Source organism: Neltuma alba, unplaced genomic scaffold, assembly GCF_004799145.2.
Source record: "Neltuma alba isolate B1F8T4 unplaced genomic scaffold, ASM479914v2 tig00011762_pilon, whole genome shotgun sequence".
In the NCBI taxonomy this organism is placed as follows: Eukaryota; Viridiplantae; Streptophyta; class Magnoliopsida; order Fabales; family Fabaceae; genus Neltuma; species Neltuma alba.
The window spans coordinates 2,381-26,068 of NW_021636389.1; the positions used below are offsets into that span (position 1 = coordinate 2,381).

At 34.5% G+C, this 23,688-nt stretch overlaps 2 protein-coding genes and 1 pseudogene across 2 annotated transcripts; all 3 read left to right on the plus strand.

The window, feature by feature from the left end:
• The first annotated feature begins 350 nt into the window (after positions 1–350).
• Positions 351–2,798, plus strand: LOC114717665 (uncharacterized). The gene is made up of 4 exons (XM_028902872.1): positions 351–803; positions 1,519–1,621; positions 2,133–2,294; positions 2,448–2,798. The coding sequence occupies exons 1-4, from the start codon at positions 529–531 to the stop codon at positions 2,613–2,615; spliced, it is 708 nt and encodes a 235-aa protein (XP_028758705.1). The 5' UTR covers positions 351–528; the 3' UTR covers positions 2,616–2,798.
• Positions 2,799–8,199: 5,401 nt separating this feature from the next.
• LOC114717656 (uncharacterized) lies at positions 8,200–13,249 on the plus strand (annotated as a pseudogene).
• Positions 13,250–15,060: 1,811 nt separating this feature from the next.
• Positions 15,061–23,469, plus strand: LOC114717657 (CSC1-like protein At3g21620). Its single transcript, XM_028902867.1, is given in 13 exon segments — positions 15,061–15,233; positions 15,669–16,017; positions 16,334–16,419; positions 16,422–16,479; positions 17,384–17,519; positions 17,904–18,005; positions 19,102–19,221; positions 19,374–19,454; positions 19,880–20,220; positions 21,012–21,257; positions 21,631–21,955; positions 22,560–22,793; positions 23,174–23,469. Coding segments are annotated over 12 exon segments (2,280 nt in total). The 5' UTR covers positions 15,061–15,233; positions 15,669–15,703; the 3' UTR covers positions 23,411–23,469.
• The last annotated feature ends 219 nt before the right edge of the window (positions 23,470–23,688 follow it).

The following is a 23,688-nucleotide window of genomic DNA, read 5'->3' on the forward strand; positions in this document are numbered from 1 at the left end:
AAGGACACCCTCTTTGGAACATTATCCAGGAAATTCGCCTAACTATAGCTGAGATCTGGACCTTTGAGCTTCATCACTCACACAGAGAAGCACTGACATGTGCTGACCTCCTGGCAAAAAATGCTCATGATGCGGACACGACACCCACATTTTATGATTCTGTTATTTCCGTTTGTGCTGTCAAATATGCACATGATATGGGCTAATCTCCCCTAGTCTTTTGTTTGTATCAAGCTTCGCTTGCCGCTACTAATTCAAAAAAAAAAAAATACGAAAGATTCCATCTTCACCTTTTCGTCGTCGTTATATATGTAATGACAGCAAACGTCTTTTTCAATGGACCAAGACGTGTGATGTGGAAGAAAGCTGAGCGCATGTCCTCCAAACGTGTTTAAAAGTCGAAAGAAAGATAGCTTTGTGCAGATAGCCCGATAGATTCACGCCACAAAAGCAAAAGAAGTTACTGAATTCACAATCCCTTATTTGACTGAGAGATTTGAAGTTGTCGTCGTAGACTTAGATCACAGGATGCGGGGTAACAAGCAGGCTATGAGGCAATCGGTTGTGTTATTGATTTGCATGCTGTGTTTGGTTCTGGAGGTGAAGGTTGGTGCCGATTACATCCCGCCGGCGAGATTGGATGGCTTCGTTTATAGGAATCAGCATCACCCCGATTCCGTTTTGATCGAAGCGTTTTTCGACCCAGTATGCCCTGACAGCAGGGACTCATGGCCAGCGCTCAAACAAGTTATCACTCACTATGGCTCTCGCGTTTCTCTCGTCGTTCATCTGCTTCCTCTACCGTAAGTAATCACCTCTCACTTTTGTTCTAGTCTCTTGCACTGCGCTAATTTCTTTATGAACAGTTAGAAAAATGGCATACAGGACTTCTGAAACTCGATAATTGACTTTAAAACTTATAATCACTCTGAAGGATTGAATATATATTGATTATTCTTAAAGTTGCAACTTTTTTCTTCCCCAAACGTTGCAAGAATACTTTGTGAGTATAGAGGTAGTATTGTGAAGCAGAAGTGATGACTTGGGAAAAGTGGTAGCCTTAAATTCAAAAGATGTATACAGTCTTTCCCCATCCCTATTTATCTTTTTTCCTCAACAGTGATTCACACTGCAGGCGGAGAATTTGAGCATGGTTGTGGTGGATTCACTAGAATCTCAAGATTAGTTTATTTAAAACTGCAGTTGGAGGATCTGCCATGGTCTTTATCCCTCCTGTTTCTATTTGTTCTTCTGAACTGATTGGGAAAGAAACTTGTGGGTTTTTGTCTCCTTTGATCAAATTATTTAACCAAAGCCTTAGTACAAGTCAATGCAATGGCCGAACAGTGGTGCTGTAGTCTTGTTTCTGCATTTGTTGTCCTGTCATTAGCTTGGATCAGCTCAAGAGTATGCTTGATCACGGTTATTAACACTGTAATTAATTCACTTGTCATTCTGATAATATGTGATAACTTATGTTGCCCCTGGAATAATATACCTTTATTCTCATAATTGCAGTTACCATGACAATGCTTTTGTTGCATCTCGTGCTTTGCACATTGTAAATGCATTGAATAAATCTGCAACATTCCCGATGCTGGAGTGGTTCTTCAAGCATCAGGTCAGTATATCCGTCTGCTTAAGTACTTTGTGGTTTCTCTTTTATTTCTTTCCTTTCTTTTTGGGTTGTTCCACAACAATAGAAAATGACATTCTCTGTTCTTACTCCCTGATATGGGTATTGAGATTTTGATTTATTTCTTGCTCTGATTTGAAAATAGGAAAATTTATATGCTAATCAGAAATCTGTCTTGAAACTACGTTTATGTTTCATGCTTGAATGGAAGAAGTTGCTGTCACGGTTGTAATGATTTCCCTCCACTTTCTTGCAGCAGCATTTGATAATATAACCTATTCCTCTTTGATATATAATACAACTTCAAAGAAGAGCTATAAGAAGATTATTGCTTTTATTTGGAATAATTGTTTATGTTGATGATAGAATGAATTACATCCTCCCCAGTGCCCTTAAGATATAAAGTGAATTTTTGTATCTAGAGTAGAACTTATCTATACAGAAAATTATTCCAGTTTATTGCTAACTAGATATGTCGCATACCATGTAACTACAGGGGAAATTCTATAATGCTCAAACCAAGAATCTTTCAAGGGCTTCCATTGAGAAGGAGATGGTGAAGTCTGTGACAGAAGTAATTGGGAGATCTTATTATAGTTCAATCAAGAGTGGCTTCAATGACCGGAAAACTGATCTTCACACCAGGGTGTCGTTTAAGGTGAGATGAAATAAATTTATCCTTCAGGTTGCATTTAGAGAAATCAACTTTCTCGAATATCTTTGAGTTTAAGATTTTTATATGCAGAGTAATATAATATTAATCGACTGTAAGCTTTTGCTAACTAGCAATGAGTTTGGTGTGAAAATGCAGTATGCTGCTTCAAGGGGGGTGTCTGAAACGCCATTTTTCTATGTGAATGGATTCTTGTTGCCTGGTACAGGATCTGCTCTTGACTATAAGGGTTGGAGGAAGGTCATTGACCCACTGGTTGGTTCAAACAGTGGAAAAAATGCAGAATCCTTCAATTGGTTCTTGTGAAGGTTGCAACTTGATGAGATGTTGTTCTGTGTTTTCTTGCATATTGCTAAGTTAAGATGATGACAGTTAATGTGTGTGTTGCTGGGTTCCAGTAAAGCCAATGAATAAAAATAATCATGGGAATATGTTTGTGCTTATTTTGGTCAGGAAATATATATGGGGTTTGGATATCGGGGAAAATAATTATAGTGTTATTTCTTTTCGTGTGATCCTTTTGGAATGGCTGCTATTGTTTTTCACTGTCCCTCTCAACTAGCTGTGATTGTCAAATTTAAAGGTTTCAACATGCTTGGTGGCTTAATTTCTTATGATTAATGCCAAGTTTGTTTGGAAAATGCATTATGCTGCTTCAAAAAGAGGAATTGAAGGGGGGTTATGGAGCACCATTTTAATTGGTTTTCCAATTAAGAGTGAAGTATTCTGAACAATTAAGTATGATAATATCTAAATATATGTTTTTTAAAGAAATATTTTATTAAAAAGTGATTCTATTTAAAGGAAAAATTAACGTAAATTACATTAATAAAATTAGCTCACCTAATATTAATTTCCTAATTCATTAAACCTCTTCTTATAAATGGGTTTGAAAGATTTTCTTAGCCAACATAACTTTAAAAAATTACTCAACAAACAACTCTTTACGTGACTGTGTTTAAAACTTTAAATATTATAAAATTTTTCAAAAAAATGAATAGGAAAAATCATAAAAAAGACCTCGAAAATAGAAAAATTACAAATAGGAACAAGTTATAACGTTAGTATGGGTTTTGATAATAATTTTTGTAAACGGGTTTTTATATGCAATTTTTCAATTTTCAGGGTTTTTTTTAACGATTTTCTCAAAAAAATGTATGAAAATATGTGGTTTAATGATCAATTAAAGATTAGAAATATATTTGTATAGATGTGGGAAAAAGAAAGAAGATTCATGTCACATTAACTTTGAAATAAAAGTGTGATTAATTTATTTTACTCTTTTTTTTTGGTGAATAATTTATTTTACTTTTTAATAAACTAAAAAATATATATATTTTTTTTTTACTTTGAAGTAAGAATTTGACAATAAATAATCCTTTGATAAGTTGCTTGGTTTAAAGACTGGAGTAGCGCTTCTTGTCAGAATCTATCATCAATTCTACTCAGGTTTCACGTTCATCTTTACCACAGTTGTATTTCTCTGGTGTTTTACATCAGGACTCCTTTCAACATTCTAAGGGTTGCAGACATCATGAGACATTGGGTTAACTCGATGCCTTGTAATGGCATTATCACTTAGAAACAAGTGTGCGAGATTCTTCGTATGATGCAGCTTCGACGTAATATGTGCATGTTGCTGAGCGTCATGCGTGGAAGAGAAATGGTTGGTGTTTCAAGAGACTTAAGCTTTGAGCTGTCTCAGATCTACTGGCAAGAATTGAGGACTACAATAAGTCTTTAATTTTCATAGTGTTGCTTGTTTCTTGGGAAAATTGGGGTAAATTTCCCATTGAAAATTTAATTGGCAAATAGGACATAAGGATTTTATGCAACTTAACTTCTTTTTATGCAACTTATTTTTTCTTGTGTGCAATGTATCTTTCTTTGAGTGCAATGATCTTCTTTTGTGCGATGTGCAACTCAATTTTTCTTTGTGCAAATGAAATTCTCTTATGTGCAAGTCATCTTCCCTATGTGCAAACTAATTCCTTATATCCAAATAATCTTTTGTGCAAACTATCTTCCCTTTATGTAACTTATCATCCATTGTGTGTAACTAATCTTTCCTTATGCAATCAATCCCATTTGCCAATTAAATTTTTAATGAGGAATTTATCCCTAATTTTCCCTTGTTTCTTTTCTGTTATTGTTATGAATATTATAACATGTGGATGTCCATCTCCTCTTCTTCCTCTTCCTCTTCCTCTCAACTTCATCATCAACTCCCACTACTTCCACTAGGCATTAATCTTCCACTACTCCATTACCTTTTCACTATGCCTTTAATCTTGTAACTCCCCCCACTCATATTCATGTGGTTTATTATCCACTATCTATCATTTAAGTGCCAATGTAACTTATGTGTAAGACTATGCCTATAAATAAGGCATGCCATTGTATTGTGAAACAAGTGAAGCAAGTAAAGGAATACAATATCATTCTCTCTTTTTTTTTTGTCTACTTCTCTTCTCCATCTACTTTATTGTTGGTTAATTTCATAACACGTTATTAGCACGAGACTCTACCATCAGAGTTCATGTACTAGTTGATGCACGTTGATGTTTTGTTCGTTGAATGAAGATAGTTTGATCCGAAAGTTTGGTAAGATTTCTCCAATTTATTTAAAGCAAATGATGGTTTTGCATATTAACCATATTGATTCATTGGCAATCGAATATTTTATTCATCATATTGAGATATGAAAATTTTTATTTTTTTTATTTCTTTTCTTATATTTTTATGATCCTACTATCCTTAATACTCCTTGATTTGCTATGAGGTTTATGTTTATCTATAAAATTACTATATATGATTATCATCTCTGATATTGGTTAATTGTTGTCTTGGAACGTAGAATGTTAAACATATAAATGAATGGCTAATAGCTATTATATTCTTGATTTTGTGATTAGATAGCCAGAAGTCACATCACATTTTGATGATTATTTAATAAAAGATTATCTTATGGTAGTAACAGATGGCATGACAAGACTGTCACAATTTGATAATGTACATCAAAGTCCTGATGATTGATGGTTAAAAACTCACGATACAAAAGAACTTCATAGTTCTAAAAATTTTGTTATAGTCCAGAAGACTAATATTTGAGAAAAATGATGATATGCTATTGAAAGCAAGGAATATATCCATAAGAGTGATAAAGAATATGATAACATTGTATCAGTGGAACTGATAACTAAAAGGGCAATAATCTTGGGACTTGACTATTGAATCATAATAGCAGAATTAGTAATGGCCCTATGATCAATATGATAAAATTATGAACAACTGTTATAATATGACTAGAAGTCATATAGACAAATATGTATTAGTTCATTGAAAAGCAAATGTTAAAGAAAAATGGTTGTGGAATCAAAAAGACCATGTGATATTATGAAAATATCGAAGTTAATTTTAATGCCTGAAGGCAGTAAGTTGTGAAGAAAGATAGATATCTAAAGTATATATAAAAATAGAAAACATATAAGTATATGCCTAGAAGGCTATGTGTATAATGTTTAATTTTTATTGGTCTTTAAATTTATTGTGATTTGTGAGAAACAAATGTTATAAGAATTTGATATTGTAATATTGATAAGTGTGTGATATAAAACTAAATAGATCAAATAGACTCAAGAGTTACTAGTTATATTTTGTTTATTTATATCTTATTTATGTGATCTGATTTAATATTAGTTTTGAACATTTTAAATGTCTATAGTACCTTGATTAATATTGAAAAGTTTTGAACATTAAGTACTTTACTTTTAAAAGTTCATTTTAAATGTTCTTCATCATTTTTGTATGTTTTCTATGCGTCTTGTAAGTTAAATCTATGATACTCATAATTATTTGTTATTATGTTAATAATATATTGAAATAGAGTTGTCTTTCATATTCCTCTTAAATTATATAGTTCCTGAAGAACTAGATGTAATAGTATTAATATAGTTCCAGAAGAACTAATACTGCTTTTTCTTTATGAGTAGACAAAGTATTGATAGTGAAAAATATGACCTATAGATCTATATCACAGCTTTGGTTCTCCAAAGAGTGTAAATGTTATAGTATAATTGGATCAAAGTCCATAACTATATATGAATTAGGAAGTACTTAGGCTTCCAAGCAAAAGATAGGTTATTGGCTTTAACCTATTTTATGCTAGCAACTATTTATGAAATATATGAATAAATGAATCATATTTGAATGACTCAATCTTGAGGGGAAAAATTGTTAAAATACAAATATGAGTTGATATTGGATATATTTTTCATATCAATTTCATAAATGGATATCATCAATCATCATATATTATATTGAAAAGTTTATTATTGGTAACGAAATATGATACAGTAAACCAGAAGTTTACTAATATAATTAGATTTTGTTGGCATGACTTGTTTGATCATCTTAAACTATATAATTATTGAAGATTATGTATTGATATCCATTGAAGAACCAGAAGATTCTTCCGAATAGCCAACATTTTTAAGAATCCGTATGTGCTGCTTGTTTCTTAAAGAAAATTGATTATAAAATATTACTAGTTATGTTTTGTTTTCGAATGAATCACTATATTCTCTGGAAATATATATGGGCCCATTTAGAAGCACATAAGCCATACAAGTATTCAATATTTGATAGATGCATCTATATAAAATGGTAAGATGTGTGATTGATATTAATTTGCAACCTGAAGTTTGCAAGATTATTTAGATAAATATTTTCAGACTATATGATTCCCAAAACTTGATTTCAAAGATGCTAGTGAATTTATATATCAGGCTTTTAATGTTGAAAAGCCTGCTTAACAAATTGATCTAGCAAAATCATTTGTTAATGCCTCCGTGAATAGCTTGATCAATATTTATGAGAACAAATTTTTCCATTTTAGCGTTGGCATATTTGATATATTGCAGCACTTATAGACATCAAGGAAACAAAATTCTCCTAATAAAATTGGCTTTTGGTCAGGAGCAAGATATTTTCCATCTAAATATTGAAATGTGCAATATTTATTCTTACTAATCCACCACAATGCACATAGATGGATATTTAAAGAAAGTTGAGATATATGTTGGGTAAGAACCTCCTTCTTCTTGTTTGTTTTTAAATGGAACAAAATAATGTTCCTAAAAGAAGCAAATGGATTTAGGAGACTTATACTACATAATTAGTTGACTGTTATTCGACAAAGTTTTCTTAATATGAGAGGAAGAGGAAGAGGAAGAAGATGAGATGGACATCCACATGTTATAATATTCATAACAGTTATCATTTATTTTATTTTTTTAGTTTTTTCTGTTGTTTTTGTTGCTAGCTTGTTTTGCTGTCTTATTTCACTCGTGTTAGGCCGGCCTTATCCTTTGGTTTATTTGGGATTTACTCAAATTGACCAAACGTAATTGGTGGGCTTTTTAATGTAATCTTTTTACTTATATTTGAATAAATTTGGTATCTTATTAAAAGAAAGATAATAAACAATCCTGCTCAGATATAGGTGCTAGTCTAAGGTCATTTTTTATCAAAAAATTGATATAAAAAAAAAGGTTAAATACTTCAAGAATTACATTATTTTAGTTATATTTTATTTTATTTTTACTTTTAATTCCGATGTCTCAATCTCAAATCTAAATATAAATAAATTGGATCGACCAAAAACAGTGGCCCGATTGATTGAGAAGGCAGGCCAGTGGGCTTCAATAAACACGGGGCAACAGTGGATGATCCCGGAAAAGCCCAGAACATTCTAAATTACATCCAGCCAGCCTACCAATCAAGACTCAAGACTCAAATGAACCCATAAGTTGGAAATAAAATCAACACCCACGGAGGTTGGAAATAAAATCAACAGTACTCCTTTCTTGTCCTGCGATATTGAGTTGCCTTCCTCCACCTAACAAAAATATATTGAGACGAGCTTCGCAAACTTCTTTTCTTCAACCATACGAAGCCGTCATTCCGTTAACGCATTGATCCTGATTCCCGAAAGGCCGAAGTAGGCAAAGAAAGATAGAGAAGGAGAGATGGATTTTGAGCTGCGAAGGGCGAGAGAGAAACTAGACAGAGAGCAGAAGGAGAGGAAGGAGAGGGCCCGGTTGAAATTGGAGAAGGAAAAGAAAGCTAAACAAGAGGCTAAGAATCAAAGGGATGCCATTGAAGCCGCTCAAAGATCTCGTCGTATTGATGCAGCCGAAGCCCGACTAAAGGTCCTCCTTTCTTGCCCAACTCATTTTTCTCGAATGATCTTCCTTTTTTCCCCCCTTTTTTCCTTTCGTCGATTTCACCTTTCTTTGTTGTTCTTCTATTCTTTTTTCTTTTGCCCCTCTCATTTAAATCGCTTTTTGCGGTTGATCAGCGCTCTATCAATTGAAGTTGATTTTTTTTTTCCGTTTATTTATCTACTATATAAACTATTTGAACCACTTATCGGTGAATTCTAAAGGTAATTTTGTTATGGGATTACTAGATTCTTGAGATAAACTTTTTTGCTTTATGACATAAATTGTTGTGCATATATCAGTCCTCTCAGGGTGCAACGTGCCGCCCTGCTTTCTGATTATGTCTAGAATTGCAGAAAATTTTACTTGAAATTTTATAGTGGTCAACCTAAGTTCAGAGAATCTGAAATATTGAAATAGATGGTATTTCTGGGATCCCTTTCGCCCCCTGTCCTCATTATTCTGGGAATCGTCTTGTCGTCTGAAAGACTATATTTGGAGTAGCGATAAATGTATGTCTCTCGGGGGTCAAGTCTTACGCCAACTGAGTTGACCGTGAACCTGAGCTTCTGATGTACTATTGTAACGCCGACATTGCAATCCTAGGACTCCCTGTAGGCTTTTCCTTGAGAGTAAAAATGATGGAATCCGCCTTCAGAACGATATTAAAATTAACAATAATCTGGCGGAGTGTAGGTCTAATCAGAGAACTGTAAAGGAAATGGCAGAATACATACATCATACTAGCTTTCCAGAGGCTAGCTCTCTCCCAAACAACACTTACATATTCCTTGATCTCTTACTCAACCCGCTACCTTCTGTATAGATAGATACAGACAGACGGACAGACAGACATATTTGCACCTTTTATTGGAATCATCAGCCATATTCCTGCAATTTTACTAAAACTTTCTGGGCTTGAATTGTAGACAAATTACAGGTCCCAAATTACATTTTGTTAATGCAAGAGGGTGGAACAGCAAGGGAATATTGTTGAAACCTAGGCTCTTGTTTAATCTCATCATTGAAAAATATCTTGGTAATTTATGGGTAACAGTGTAGAGCACAAAGTGTGAGATTTTGTGGCTATAGAAATTTTGATGTGAATAAATTATAATTATCTTCTTTTACCTTCTTTTCTTCAGGCTGAGGAACAGATGCAAGAAAGCTTACTCACTGGAAGAGGAATTGTGTTTTACCGTTTATTAGAAGCTGTGCCTTGTCAAGGTAATGGTGATAAGATCAAACTGCCACCTTCATGCTTCACAGAATTGTCTGATCAGGGTGCTCTTGATAAGGGACCCATGTACTTTCAGTTGTCAATAGTTCATGAGGAGGTTCTTTGGGCACGAAGGCTACTAATGAAGAGAACCGAGGGACCACCCATTCAGGAGTTTTAGAATTTACTGCCGATGAAGGTTCAGTAGGTCTTCCCCCTCATGTATGGGATAATTTGTTTGCTGGCATCACTCCTAAGTCTCCATTAGTGGAGGTCCGCTATGTTGGCCTTTCAAAGGGGACTTATGCAAAACTTCAACCTGAGAAGGTAGGATTTTCTGATTTGCCGAATCATAAGGCTATCCTTGAAACAAGTCTTCGGCAACATGCAACTCTTTCTCAAGGTGATATTCTAACAGTCAGCTATGGGGAACTTACATACAAATTGAGGGTTCTTGAATTGAAACCTTCTTCAAGTGTATCTGTCTTAGAAACAGATATTGAAGTTGACATTGTCGAACCTGATACAAGCTCAGAGAAGAGAGATCAGCATGTTTTACACCTGCTTGAATTTGGGGCATCACAATCTGGAATGGTGGATGAGGGAGATTTTGTATACTACAAATTCTCAATAGACAATGGCACGTGGGAGAAAATTGTTGCTGAGAATTCCAGTATTGAGGTAAAATTGGAAGCTGAGACAGCAAGTGGAGACACTGATCTTTTTATATCTAGACATCCTCTGATATTTCCTTCTCGACACCAGCATGAGTGGTCATGCCATGATGTTGGCTCAAAGGCGTTGTTTCTTAGCTCTAAAGATAAGAACTTTGGGGCTGGGACGTACAGCATTGGAGTATTTGGATTTAACGGAACAACCAAATTCAAAATATCAGTGGCAATTCAGGAAATTTTCCACCAAAAAATAGGTCAACAAACATCTTCGTCTATGTCACATATGGAGACCGATACTGAACAGTGCCGGAATTGCAGGCATTACATACCTAGTAGAACTATTGCATTGCATGAAGCTTACTGTAGCAGACATAATGTTATATGTCAACATGCTGGTTGTGGAGTTGTTCTTAGGATTGAGGAGTCTAAGAACCACATTCACTGTGACAAGTGTGGTAAAGCTTTTCAGCAGGGAGAATTGGAAAAGCATATGAAGGTTTTCCACGAGCCTCTTCACTGTCCTTGTGGTGTAGTCTTGACAAAGAACAAATGGTGAGTAATATATCCTTGCTACTTCCATCATGCATTGTGTGACCTTTTCTCCCCTTAAACCTTCTTTTCATGTTATCTACCCTATCTTGTAATTGGTTTGTGGCTTCCCATTTAGGCCAGCTTATTCTTGCTGAGGTATGGGTTGGATTTGAAATATCAATTGCAAATGCTTGATTCTTACCTTAATTTTGTCACCAAACACGTGGAAATTTTAATCATTCAATTTTTAGTAATCCTAGAAAGTATGACCTGTCGTTAAGGAAGTAGGATAATTTCCACCATCTGTTAGGGTGGATGAGGAAAATGATTAAGATCTCTCGTGTCCTTCCCAGTATGTCGGAAGTTTTCCACTGGGTTACTTTTCCTAGATTTTATAGGATAAATAGAAGAGTGAATTTTTTCCCTTTCTTTCTGAGGTTGACAGAGATGATGATTTCTTTTTGAAGTTGGAAATTTATTATGGGGAGTTTAAAGCTTTTCCAAGCCTTTCGTCAAACATATTCAATCAAAATTGTTTTGTAGACTGCACTTACCGTGCATGAACACTTCAATTTTCTTTTACTTAGTTTTGTTTTTAATGATTTATGATTAATCTTAGTTCGTTGTGGTATTCCATTACATGCCGATATGCACAAGGTAGAAGCTCAAGGAGATATTGAAAGGATTGAGATGTGAAAGAAACATTGAGAAAGATTCTTCAAAACAATTAGGAGTATAGAAAGACTTAATTATCTAGGTGGCTAGTATCCTTCCCAAGAATTGGAAGGTTCAACAGAGCCTTTTTAAATTTGTTTGTATTTTTTTTTTTTTTTGGGCATTGTGTCCTTTGAATATGGGAAAATTACAATGAGGTTCCAAAGAAGGGGAATAATTACTAAAATGTCCCAATAACAACCTAAACAACATATAATGACAAGTTTTAAAGTAAAAATGATAACTTTTTGGGACTTAATTTGTAATTATTTCCCTTCTTTGGGATCTTTTTGTAATTCTCCCTTTGAATAATTTAGAGTCGGATGAAGTTATAGAAATTGGGGGTTGTTTTTGTAAAAGGATAATGAAACTTTTGGTCCTTCAAGTTTGCCTTTGATTTTTATCATGTAAGTATTCAAAGTGTCATGATCATAGATACTTATTGTTTATGGTTTGAAAACGTATAATCATAAACACACATGTGGTCTAATCATTAACTCAAAGATGACAACCTCTTCATGGATTTTAGAAAACAATGTTGGCCCAATGAGGTCAAATAAGAGCATAAAATTGTGTACGAGACTTCATCAACTTGATGGATAAAAAATTAAACTTCTGGAACCAAATTGATTACTGAGACAAATTTGAGGGACCGAAAGTCTTATTACTTCTTTTCTAAATTAAGATGTGCAGAAGGTCTTCCAAAACGTAGAAGTTCATAGTTATCAATTAACTCTATTGTTGGTTGACTGATATTAGTGGTCAATATGCAATTTATGTTTTGATAGTTGATGCATCCTTGGACATCTGAATTTGTACGAGGAAAATACTTCTAATAATCCCCTATATCGTTCCTGTGTTCTTATCATGGTTTAATTAGAAAATCATGCATCTATATCAATGTAAACGTAAAATCTAATAAATTGACATCACCTGCCATCATGGGTTTCTTTCATTTCATGTTAGGTTGAACATCAAGCTTCAGTGTGTCCCATGCGTTTAATTGCATGCCGCTTTTGTGGTGACATGGTTCAAGCTGGAAGTTCTGCTCTTGACATCCGTGATAAGATTAGGGGGTTAACTGAACATGAGAGTGTTTGTGGATCAAGGACAGCCCCATGTGATTCTTGCGGGCGTTCAGTGATGTTGAAGGACATGGACATTCACCAGATTGCTGTTCATCAACGAGGCTAACTACGATGATCCCCAAAGCCCTGGCTTCTTTAGTTATTTGCACATACAGTTACCTAAGCAGGAAAGGCACTATATTTTTTAAAAGAGAGGGATCGGAGGGATGAGAAGGCAGAAGCTGGAGCTGAATCTTCTGTGTCTTCTGCTGTCTGGGTAGCTGATTGGATGAATATACTATCACATGTTCATGTGATCCACAAATTGTTGCATACAATAAAGTACAAGCATGGTTTGGGATGTGTGTATTTGTTTATCCTGCCTTCTCTGTGAATTTCTGAAACTTGGGAGCTTAATTTATTCAGGCGCTGGGTCTTTCTCTGCGTCTTGTCTGTTGCCTGAAATTATTCCAAGCACCTCCCTGCAATGATTTCAACATAATTATGCGAATTGATGGCATTGTGTTGCCAACTTGTCTCTGCAATACATACTGTGGAGTCTGTGGAGGTTTCACACGATATATTGGACATCATCAATTTTTTTTTTAAAGGAAAATGAAAAATTTATAATTTTATGTCCGGATATTTTTTAATGGATTTGCTTGTTATTTAGTATTATTGAATTTTTTTGACCTTGATTTAGTATTATGGAATCAAATTCAAATATTAGTAACCACAAGATTCAAATAAATTGTATCTTTTTTGTTTTTGTATTTTTGGAATTTATGGAGTCCATTGTTGCATTAAAAGGATTAGAATAAACATATACTAATAGACATTAATTATAAGGCTTGTCTCCACTGTTTAAACCTTTTTTTCCCCTTTTAGTAGGCATATTAATCCTTCTATTAGATGAGGTATTGTTGGGCACTAACGTAGATATTTTAATAGGGATTTGAACTTTAGTGTGCTAAACCTCATGTTCGTTAGTCATTATTCATCCTTATCAAATGTTAGTTTATGTTGTTAATATAGGTATTTTAATAAGAACGAAGTTCAAAACTTATTACATTTGTAGATAAACATCAGGAATTTTTTTCATAATTCTATAGGAACTTATAAATTGAATTAGAATAATTCTATTAATCTAATCTCTTGGTCTTCAAATGCATTTTGCGTAAATATGTAAAGCGTAATACGAAATTGAAGTTTGTATATTTTAAATTTCTGTAAATTTTTTATAAAAAAAATAAAAAGAAATTTCAAAAAAGACGGCCGAATAATGTTCTATCATAGTATTTGATGAAAAATTTAATGAACATTCCATTTGTAAATTGTAATCCTATTTGATCGATGGGATCGTTTCCACTTATCGATGGGATCTTACTGATAATTACTTGTCAACCCGAATTGATTCGATTGTGCCAGTCATAGTACTGTTATGAAAAGTTTGAATGTTGTGACGCGTGTCCTTTTCTTTCTTCCAAACGGATGGGCACGTGACACGCATGTTAGAAAAAGAATATCTTATTTGTTTCCAAATAAAAAAATATAGTATATCTTATGCATGTTGCTTAACTTTTGGGTGTTGAAAATGTTCCTAAAAGCTGAGTCGTCAATCATCACTGTCCTTTGGAATTTGAATATGCATATCAAGTTATTTTAGGAAAAAGAATTTATCATAAGAATTATAATTAGAATTTTAAGAATAAAAATAAAAATTGTAACTATAGAACAGTTTTTTTTTTTTAATATGAACTGTTATGCTTCTTCTTTTTACGTTCAGAAGAGAGCAATTTGGCAAGTGAAATGAATGGTTCAGATCTGCCATCAAAGCTTCGATAGAGTAGTTGTTTCGAATAAAATAAATAGCCGTTATATCACCAGGAAAAATAAAAAATAGCCGTTAAAGGATGGAAAGGGACAGATTGCCAACGTATCTTCCCTTTGCCCCTCCCTGCGGCTTCACTTCACTGCACATGCCGACAACTAAACCCTACTCTTCTTTTGGGATTTTAAAAAACTGTATCCTCTCAATTAATTATTCTTTATTGCCTTTCCGGTTTCGACATCATTTTTTTTTCATTGTTTTCAATTTCCTTTTTCAACGCATACCAACAGAACTAGATGGAGTAACGGAAGAAACTATTGCTTTCCAATTGACACCTCATTTCACTCTCACCTTCATGCATACCTGCACCATTTCTTTCCCATTTTTCAAACGTTTCTGTCGCTTTCTCTCTGTTTCTCTTGCCATTTATACTCTCACCATCTGTACATGGACTGACGACTGGAAAGGGCCTACAGCCTCTCTGTTCATGTGGATGCAAATCGTATTTTATGTCGAGAAGGCAAAGGCATAAAGTCATCAACTTTTGGTGATTGCTGACTTTTTGGCTTCTGGCTTTCTTTGCGACTGGTTGAACTAACAGGGTGATCGACTCGATTGGATAGACCGGGGGAGGACTTTATTGGGGTTATTTTTCATTGCTGAGGTAATGTATCTGTCGGTCGTGAACTCTGTTTCCACCATTTGATTTATGCCGATCTTAAAAAAAATTTTGTTGCATTTTTTTAGGTCGCGGAATTCCCAATCAAGAGCTTTTCTCTGTGTTTATTGGTGCTTAGTTTATTATTACTATGATAAATATATTTTTTTTTTTGTAGAAGTTTATTTTTATCACATAGGAAGTCAACATGGTGGGGAAACGGAACTGATAAGAAATTTATCACCTTTTCTTTCTTTATTCTCTTAGCTCTGAAAATATTTGACTTAGATTTCCTCTGGGGCTCGAACTAACTGGTGAGAAATAGAAAAAATTCCATTTGGTGCATTTAAAAAGCTGTTTGTGGTCTGGCCTCTGAGAAGACGATCGGATAAAGAGTGGTCCGTTATTTGCAATCGATCATGTTCTTTATTTATTTTACAGGAGATAGCCTGTTATTCGTAAGCTGAGGTGTGGATATGGCGACGCTTGGAGATATAGGAGTTGCAGCAGCTATAAACATTCTTAGCGCATTCGCTTTTTTTCTTGCATTTGCCATTCTTCGAATTCAACCTATAAACGACAGGGTGTACTTTCCAAAATGGTATCTGCGGGGTTTAAGGAGCAGTCCGTTGAGTGCTGGAGCTTTTGTGAGCAAGTTTGTGAACGTGGACTTCAGGTCATACATAAAGTTTCTGAACTGGATGCCTGCAGCATTGGAAATGCCAGAACCTGAATTAATTGACCATGCTGGATTGGATTCTGCTGTTTACTTGCGGATCTATCTGCTTGGGTATGCTCTGCTAAGTATTCAGCATTTGTTGTTGGGTATTTACCATAAAACTAACTTATTTTTGCCATGTAATCTCAGAGATAATTGACTTTGAACTTTTTTTCCCCAACATCTGAATATATTTATCGGCTACTGTAGAGCTGTGGCTGCTTTTTAGTTGAAGGTTATGGAATTATTAAGAATGTGAAGAATTTGAATCCTACAGCCACTTATACATAAGTTTTACGCATGTATTTCAACTTATTTGATGTTTGAAGATTCTTTCAGAGTCTCTCCTTTTTGAATAACTGCATTGTCGTTTTGAACTGAGGTGCAGGCTAAAAATTTTTGTCCCTATTGCATGCCTAGCATTTGCAGTCATGGTGCCTGTCAATTGGACCAGTGGAAGCTTGCAGGGTTCAAATTGACTTACAGTGACATAGATAAGCTTTCCATTTCAAATGTTCCGCTCAAATCAGATAGGTATGCAGTCTTCTTACTTTTCTCCCCCAGTTGTCCCATTCTTGTTCATTTTTACTTCTCCTTTTCTCTTTTTATACATTCTGGCGTCTAATACATATTTTTTATTAAGAGAAATTCTAGGTGTCATTGTTTAAAAGAGATAAAATTTCAGTAAAAAAAAAACCGGACCGAACCGGCCGGTTCAACCGGTGAATCGGCCAGTGGTCCAGTCCGGTTAAAGCATGAACCGTCATAAATGAACCGGCATCAACCCGGTCAAACGGTGCAAACTGGCGCAAACCGCAAAAACGGTATAAACCGGTAATGAACCGTTTGGATGATATTTTGCTATTTATCTTATTTTTTCTTATTCAACTCCTAATATTTCAATCACTATATATTTAAATGAATTTTAATAATAATTTTGGTATTAATAATTATTAATTTTAGTTATTAAGAAATCATAAAGATCAAAATCCTTATGTTATTGTATTTTGTTTTAATTACAATCAAATTATTGTTGTACCTTACATTTGTTATTAGTGATTATTAATATTGCTATACTTTGTTATTTTTAATTAAATTTTATCATTTTAATGTGACCGGTTTGATCCCGGTTTAACCCCGATCTGACCCATTGACCTTGAACCATATCTCAACCGGTTTAGTGTCCGGTCCGTTTTTTTGTTCCTTGAAAATTTCAAATTACCCCACACGATATTTTCTTGGTGTTGCCAACCTCCTGTTCAATAGTAACTTGCATTATTAGAGTCCTATTCTATGCTAGTCCAAACTCCAAAAAGAGTATTACAGCTTTCCAGTTGTATAAATTGTTTCTTCTCTGCTTGATGTGCTTTTTGTTGCTTTTTATCTCCATCAATATCAGTATGTTTGTCTTTTAATAACTTTGTTACATGTTTTGCAGATTTTGGACCCATTTGGTAATGGCTTATGCTTTTACCTTTTGGACGTGCTATATATTAAAAAGGGAGTATCAAATAGTTGCTTCCATGAGATTGCATTTTGTTGCATCAGAACATCGCCGTCCTGACCAATTCACTGTAAGAATAAGTTTTAATATGGCAGCACAGTGGTGGGATCTTGTGACATTGATGTTTTGTAGAATTACTAAATTCCTTTTAACAAACAAAAGAGTAGCCTATGTAGACACAGAATATAAGTGATAAGAAAAACAGATGGGAGAAGAAGAGGCTGTTAAGACAAAAGCCAATGGGTAATTGGAAGTATCAGTTAGTTGCTTCCATGAGAATGCATTTTCTTTCATCAGAACATTGTTGCTCTGGAATGAGGTTGTGCACTGTAAATCTGTGTTGTTTTTGATATTTTAATGATACTTCAGAACTATCAACTATTGCTAGGCTATTTTGTTGCATGTAGATATATATCAACTCTGTTCCTTTATGAAATTGATTTATCTTATGCAGGTGCTTGTTAGGAATGTGCCACCAGACCCTGACGAACCACTTAGTGAGCTTGTGGAACATTTTTTTTTGGTCAATCATCCAGATCATTATCTGACTCATCAGGTTTGATCATTTTTTCATTATAACCGCATATATGTGTTTCACGTTTTTGAGCTCGTCACAAGTTTAATGAATTTTGAACTATTTTTGTTATGAATCCAAGTTTGATCCCTACAGAAGCAAAACTATCCAATCCAAAGGGAATAACGTAGTTTGTCAGAGATGTAGGGGATTGTAGCTTAAGATCACCTGAGAAGGGCGTTTAGTGAACAAAAGTTTGAGGATATCCCAAGCATGCTTGCATGATTCTCTCATTTATGTTAATTGTCGGTTCTGAGTAAGGATAAGATAATTTTTAACCAGTGCCTATGTCAGTCTTCTTTGAACATGTCTAAATTACCTTGGATGATTCTCTACAATTTTCTCCTCAATAGATGCCGTAGCAACTTTTTGTCGCATATAATCATTACACATATTGTCTTTTCTTGTATGAATTTACATTTATCTTAGCATTTTTATCCTTGCTACCTCATATTTTTCCTTATATTGTCCCTTCAATGCCTTATATTCAATATCATATAGCATGGCTGGTCTTATCGTTGCTCAACAAAACCACCCTCTGAGTTGAGAGATATAGCGGAACGAAGAATGAGGCAGGAAATGATAGAAATGGGGGGAAACAAGGAAGAAGAGAGTTTGAGATCGAGGGGAAGGAGCAAGGGCAAAAGATAAGGCTAGAAGCCAAGAGAGAGTCCAGAAGTTTTATAACAATCAATCAAAGGAAATCTAACGCTTGAATAATTATGAGGGCTTTTATAGAGAGCTTAAGAGATTACTGTTAAATATAATAACCATGGAATAAAACAGGACAATTAAAAGAGTTAAAAAAATTAACAGATAATAAAATAAAACGCACTTCCCTGAACTTCTCTGACTATTGTATCTATCCATAATTTGTGACTGTATCCCCAATTTATAATTTACAAATAACAATTATCACCTCTTTTTCATTCCTCGTTAGTGTACCAATTTTCTTTCTTTTTCTTTATTAAAAAATATTAAATCGGTATAGATGAAGACAGATTTGGTTTGACTCAAGAGTCAATGGTAGAATTATCAAGATTTATGCTAACTTTGTATTTTCTTGTTTCTTTTCCAGGTTGTTTACAATGCAAATAAACTTTCTAACCTAGTATCCCAGAAGAAAAAGAAACAGAATTGGCTTGACTACTATAATCTTAAATATTCTAGAAATCAAACCAAAAGGCCATCAAAGAAGGTATTCCATTTTCAAATGGTCTGATTTTATTATTTTTCCTTCTGAAGTTGGATTTTAGCATTAGCTTTGTTGTGCCAATTTTTTTAGAAGTATTCCATTTTCACTTCAACATGCGCCATTCAAATTCGTGGTAGCTAAGATTGTCTTAGCAGACTGGTTTTCTAGGTCTTTGGGGCAGTGAAGTGGATGCCATTGACTTTTATACATCTGAAGTTGTACGATTATCAGAAGAAGTAAGTAAAGATCTCTTTTCTTTATAACCTTTAACTGCAATTGCCTATGCATCCTTAGTACTGCATAAAATATGCAGGGATTATATGTAAATTTCACTAAACCCCTAGAGAATTTAGTATAATTTTCTGCACTAATGGGTTGTTTTTCTACTGTAATCAAAGGGAAAAATAGGTTCCTAACAGAATCCAAATGAAGTGAATAAGAGAACCTGTCTGGCAATGTTGTTTTTTCTATGATTGCTGTGGATAGAATTTTGTTGTCATATTTAACATTTAGATGTATTTTACATATTTCTCTAAAGGTCTTTTGAGCATAAAGCAAAACGAAGTATTTCTGTTTAGAGAGTGTTTTGTATTATTTCTGGGGAGAAATTCTCATTACTCCAAGAAATATTCATTTATTTTGACATTTCTGTAACTTTCAGATAGCCTTGGAGAAAGACAAAATTACAAAAGACTCTAGATATATAATGCCAGCAGCATTTGTTTCATTCCGAACTCGATGGGGTGCAGCAGTTTGTGCACAAACAGAGCAATGTAGAAATCCGACTATATGGTTGACAGAGTGGGCTCCAGAACCTCGTGATATATACTGGGATAACATGGCAGTTCCATACGTTTCACTCTCAATAAGGAGGCTTATAATTGCAGTTGCTTTCTTCTTTCTTACTTTCTTCTTCATGATTCCCATTGCATTTGTGCAATCACTTGCTAACATTGAAGGCATTGAAAAAGCTGTTCCTTTCCTGAAGCCCATCATAGAAGTGTATGTATTATTCTTTTGTTCGTTCCTCCTCCTATTCACCTTCCCTTTCCATCTTGTTTTTCATCGTTGCACACTTTACTTTTTGTTGTCCATATTTCCATAAACCAAATTTATCAAATATTATGGTAACGTTCTGCTGATTTCATTCTTGCAATTTGGATTGATTTGCATTAAAGCATTTTTCAGTGTTAGATACTTTTTGGAGGAAAACCCTATTTGTGTGTCTACAGAATTGATGCATTTTCAGTTTGTCTTTCCACAAATATTTTCTTTCAATTTAGCCTCTTGATCCCTAGTGAGAGAAGGTTTGCTGTTATAATCCCTCGATCCCTAAGATGCTTACCTTGTTGGCCTTCCATCCCATTTCTATACAAAATTTAAAGCCAACTAGTAATTGGATGTTAGTTGACCTGACACTTTCAATTTGGCATCCAAGTGGACAAGGTGTGAGATTTGGTTTTAAATATTGGTTAAAGATTAGAAGGGCAAAATTAAAAGGTTTTTAGTGATTGAGGGACTATGGGGAAATAATATATGAAAGTCCAAATTGAATCTGTCAAGGGTTAAAATAATACTTTCTTCTACTTGTGGTTGTCTTTATAAATTAAATTTTTGACACTTTGCTAGTGTTATTATAATACTGTGGATGATAACTATCCAAAGAATGCTAAGTTTTATGTCTTGCTTAGGAGACAATGTGATGGAATGTGAGAGTCGTGCAGAAAAACCTAATGTTCAAACCTTACAGGGTCCACTGCGGAAATCAATCTTATCTCTTATTTTCCATGCAGGAAAGTCATTAAATCTTTCATACAAGGGTTCCTTCCTGGCATTGCACTGAAGATATTTCTCATTTTCCTACCCTCAATATTGATGTTAATGTCCAAGTTTGAAGGATTTATAAGCTTGTCTTCTCTAGAAAGGAGAGCAGCCACAAGATACTTCATTTTCCAATTCATTAATGTATTTCTTGGGAGCATTATAACTGGGACTGCATTCCAACAACTAGATAAATTTATCCATCAGTCTGCAAATGAGTAAGTCCTTATCATCAGTGCATCATTTTTTATTTTTTATTTATTTTTGTGAAAATTAATGTATCATTTTTAATAATAACCAAGCACCTTTTCTGCAATAATCAAAACGCCACATTTTACAACATTTGGACATAGAAAGAGTGCTTGTACAACACTTTGATGGCAACATAGGTAGTTAAAGGTCACATGTCTCGGTAACTATTTGTTAATGGGCTTCAACGTAGATCATATTCAAACTGAAGTGAAGTGTTCCTTGAATGACTAAAATTATTAATCTTTGGAGAGCTAAACTGAAACAAGGTGCACCTTTGGAGGACCAAAACTCAGTATGGTTCTATTTTCATTGTAATATTAAGTTTTATTGTGTTTGCAGAATCCCAAAAACAATTGGCGTCTCAATTCCAATGAAAGCAACTTTCTTCATAACTTACATAATGGTTGATGGGTGGGCTGGATCTGCTGCTGAGATTCTTAGGTTGAAGCCTTTGATATTCTATCATTTAAAAAACTTCTTTCTAGTTAAGACAGAAAAGGATCGAATGGAAGCAATGGATCCAGGCACTCTTGGCTTCAATACCGGTGAACCTCAAATACAACTTTATTTCTTGCTTGGCCTTGTTTATGCTGTGGTCACACCTATTCTGCTTCCATTCATTGTAGTCTTCTTTGGCCTGGCATATGTTGTCTATCGTCACCAGGTAAAAATCAGATTTTCTATTTTGATGCTCTTGGTCACCATTTTCACATGCTTGTTGTCTTAGATTATAAGAATTATTTGATTCCTAAATCATACCCCTCGATGATATAGTCTTGTATGTATGAAGATCTTTAGGTTGATGAAAATCTTTTTCTGTAACTGATCGAATCAACCTGACTTGATAGCGTTGCTTTTATAAAAAGGGAACTACTATGAAATTCTAAATTTTTCAGGAAAACCCAGTCCCTAATTAATAAGTAGATTTTTCAGTTAGCCCTCCAATCATTAAAATGCCAGCAGTATTGTCGTTCCATCCTATTCTAAGACAAAATTCAAATTGTCTGATTACTATATGCTATAGGATTACAGGTCTGACCCAACTAATAACTATTAGGCTTACATTACCGAAAAATGAGACTAAATGACAATATTACAGATATCCCAATGATTGACTGACTAGATTTATTTAAAAAAATATTTGAATGTAATCAAATTTAAAATTCACCTACTTGTTAGGGAAGAAAAGCATGAACTTGTTCTAGTTTTCTTACAATATCAAGAGAGGTTTTATCTAATGCATGAAGTTGAATGGTTGTGTTGTGTAGATCATTAATGTGTACAACCAAGAGTATGAAAGCGCTGCAGCCTTCTGGCCTGATGTTCATGGGCGTGTAGTTGTTGCATTAGTCGTGTCACAACTGCTGTTAATGGGATTGTTGAGTACAAAAGAAGCATCTCACTCAACTCCGTTTCTCATCGCACTCCCAGTTTTGACCATATGGTTTTATAGGTTCTGCAAGGACCGTTATGAACCTGCCTTCAGAAAATATCCATTACAGGTTTGTCAGATATTGCAATTGGTATTATGGTTTCTTCTTCTCAGTAAGTTGGGCTTCCCTCAGAAAGTAGGCCTAGTCTCGTGGCTTTTCTGACTATTTTTTGTCAGATATTGCAACTAGGGTTTGAGTTGCATTCTAAAATGGCTCAATTGCATTAAACTCTGGTAAAAAGAAATTGCATTAAACTCTGCCAACTTTACGTCAAGTGCAAATAATTCTCTAAAAGTTCAATGATGAACCCCCACCCCCAACTAAATTTCTTTTCTTGAGCAAATAATCTGCACAAGAAATATCTTCAGGTCTTCACTACTGCATTGACCAAATAAAAGAAAAACATGGCCTGTATATTTTGGCCTGTATTGATCCTACTGCACTTTCAGGAAGCAATGATGAAAGATACATTGGAGAAAGCAAGGGAGCCAAACCTGAATATGAAAGAGTTCCTCCAGAGTGCGTTCATCCACCCAGTTTTTAAGGTCGGTGATGATGCTGACAATGATGAAATGATGGAAGAATGGGTGCAGGAGCCTGTGCTGGTCCAAACCAAGCGTCGATCTCGGCGAAACACACCACTGGCCAGCAAACAAAGCTGTTCTTCATCATCATCTGAGGACTAATTTGTAGGCCAACTTTGGAGACAGAGCTGGCAAGAAGGGGTTTATTATTGCGTTATAATCTCCTATAAGGTAAAGTTTTGATGTCTTTCGCCGCTTTAGGTACATGCTAATGTATGTAAAGAAGAGCGAACTTCAAGAACGAACTTGAAGGGCAAGAAAGAAAAGCCAAGCAAATTAACATTGTTTGGTAGGATAAATGTGAATATACAAAAGCATTATTTAGTAAACAAGCAGTGTTGCAATCAGGTCCTTCATCAGAAGCACCCGTGATTTTGCGT

Bases quoted from the DNA above. Each gene is read 5' to 3' on its own strand.
- LOC114717665 (XM_028902872.1), top strand. From the start codon at position 529: ATGCGGGGTAACAAGCAGGCTATGAGGCAATCGGTTGTGTTATTGATT. The intron at 1,622-2,132 runs GTCAGTATATCC...ATGTAACTACAG, and splicing joins AGTGGTTCTTCAAGCATCAG to GGGAAATTCTATAATGCTCA. The intron at 2,295-2,447 runs GTGAGATGAAAT...GTGAAAATGCAG, and splicing joins ACACCAGGGTGTCGTTTAAG to TATGCTGCTTCAAGGGGGGT.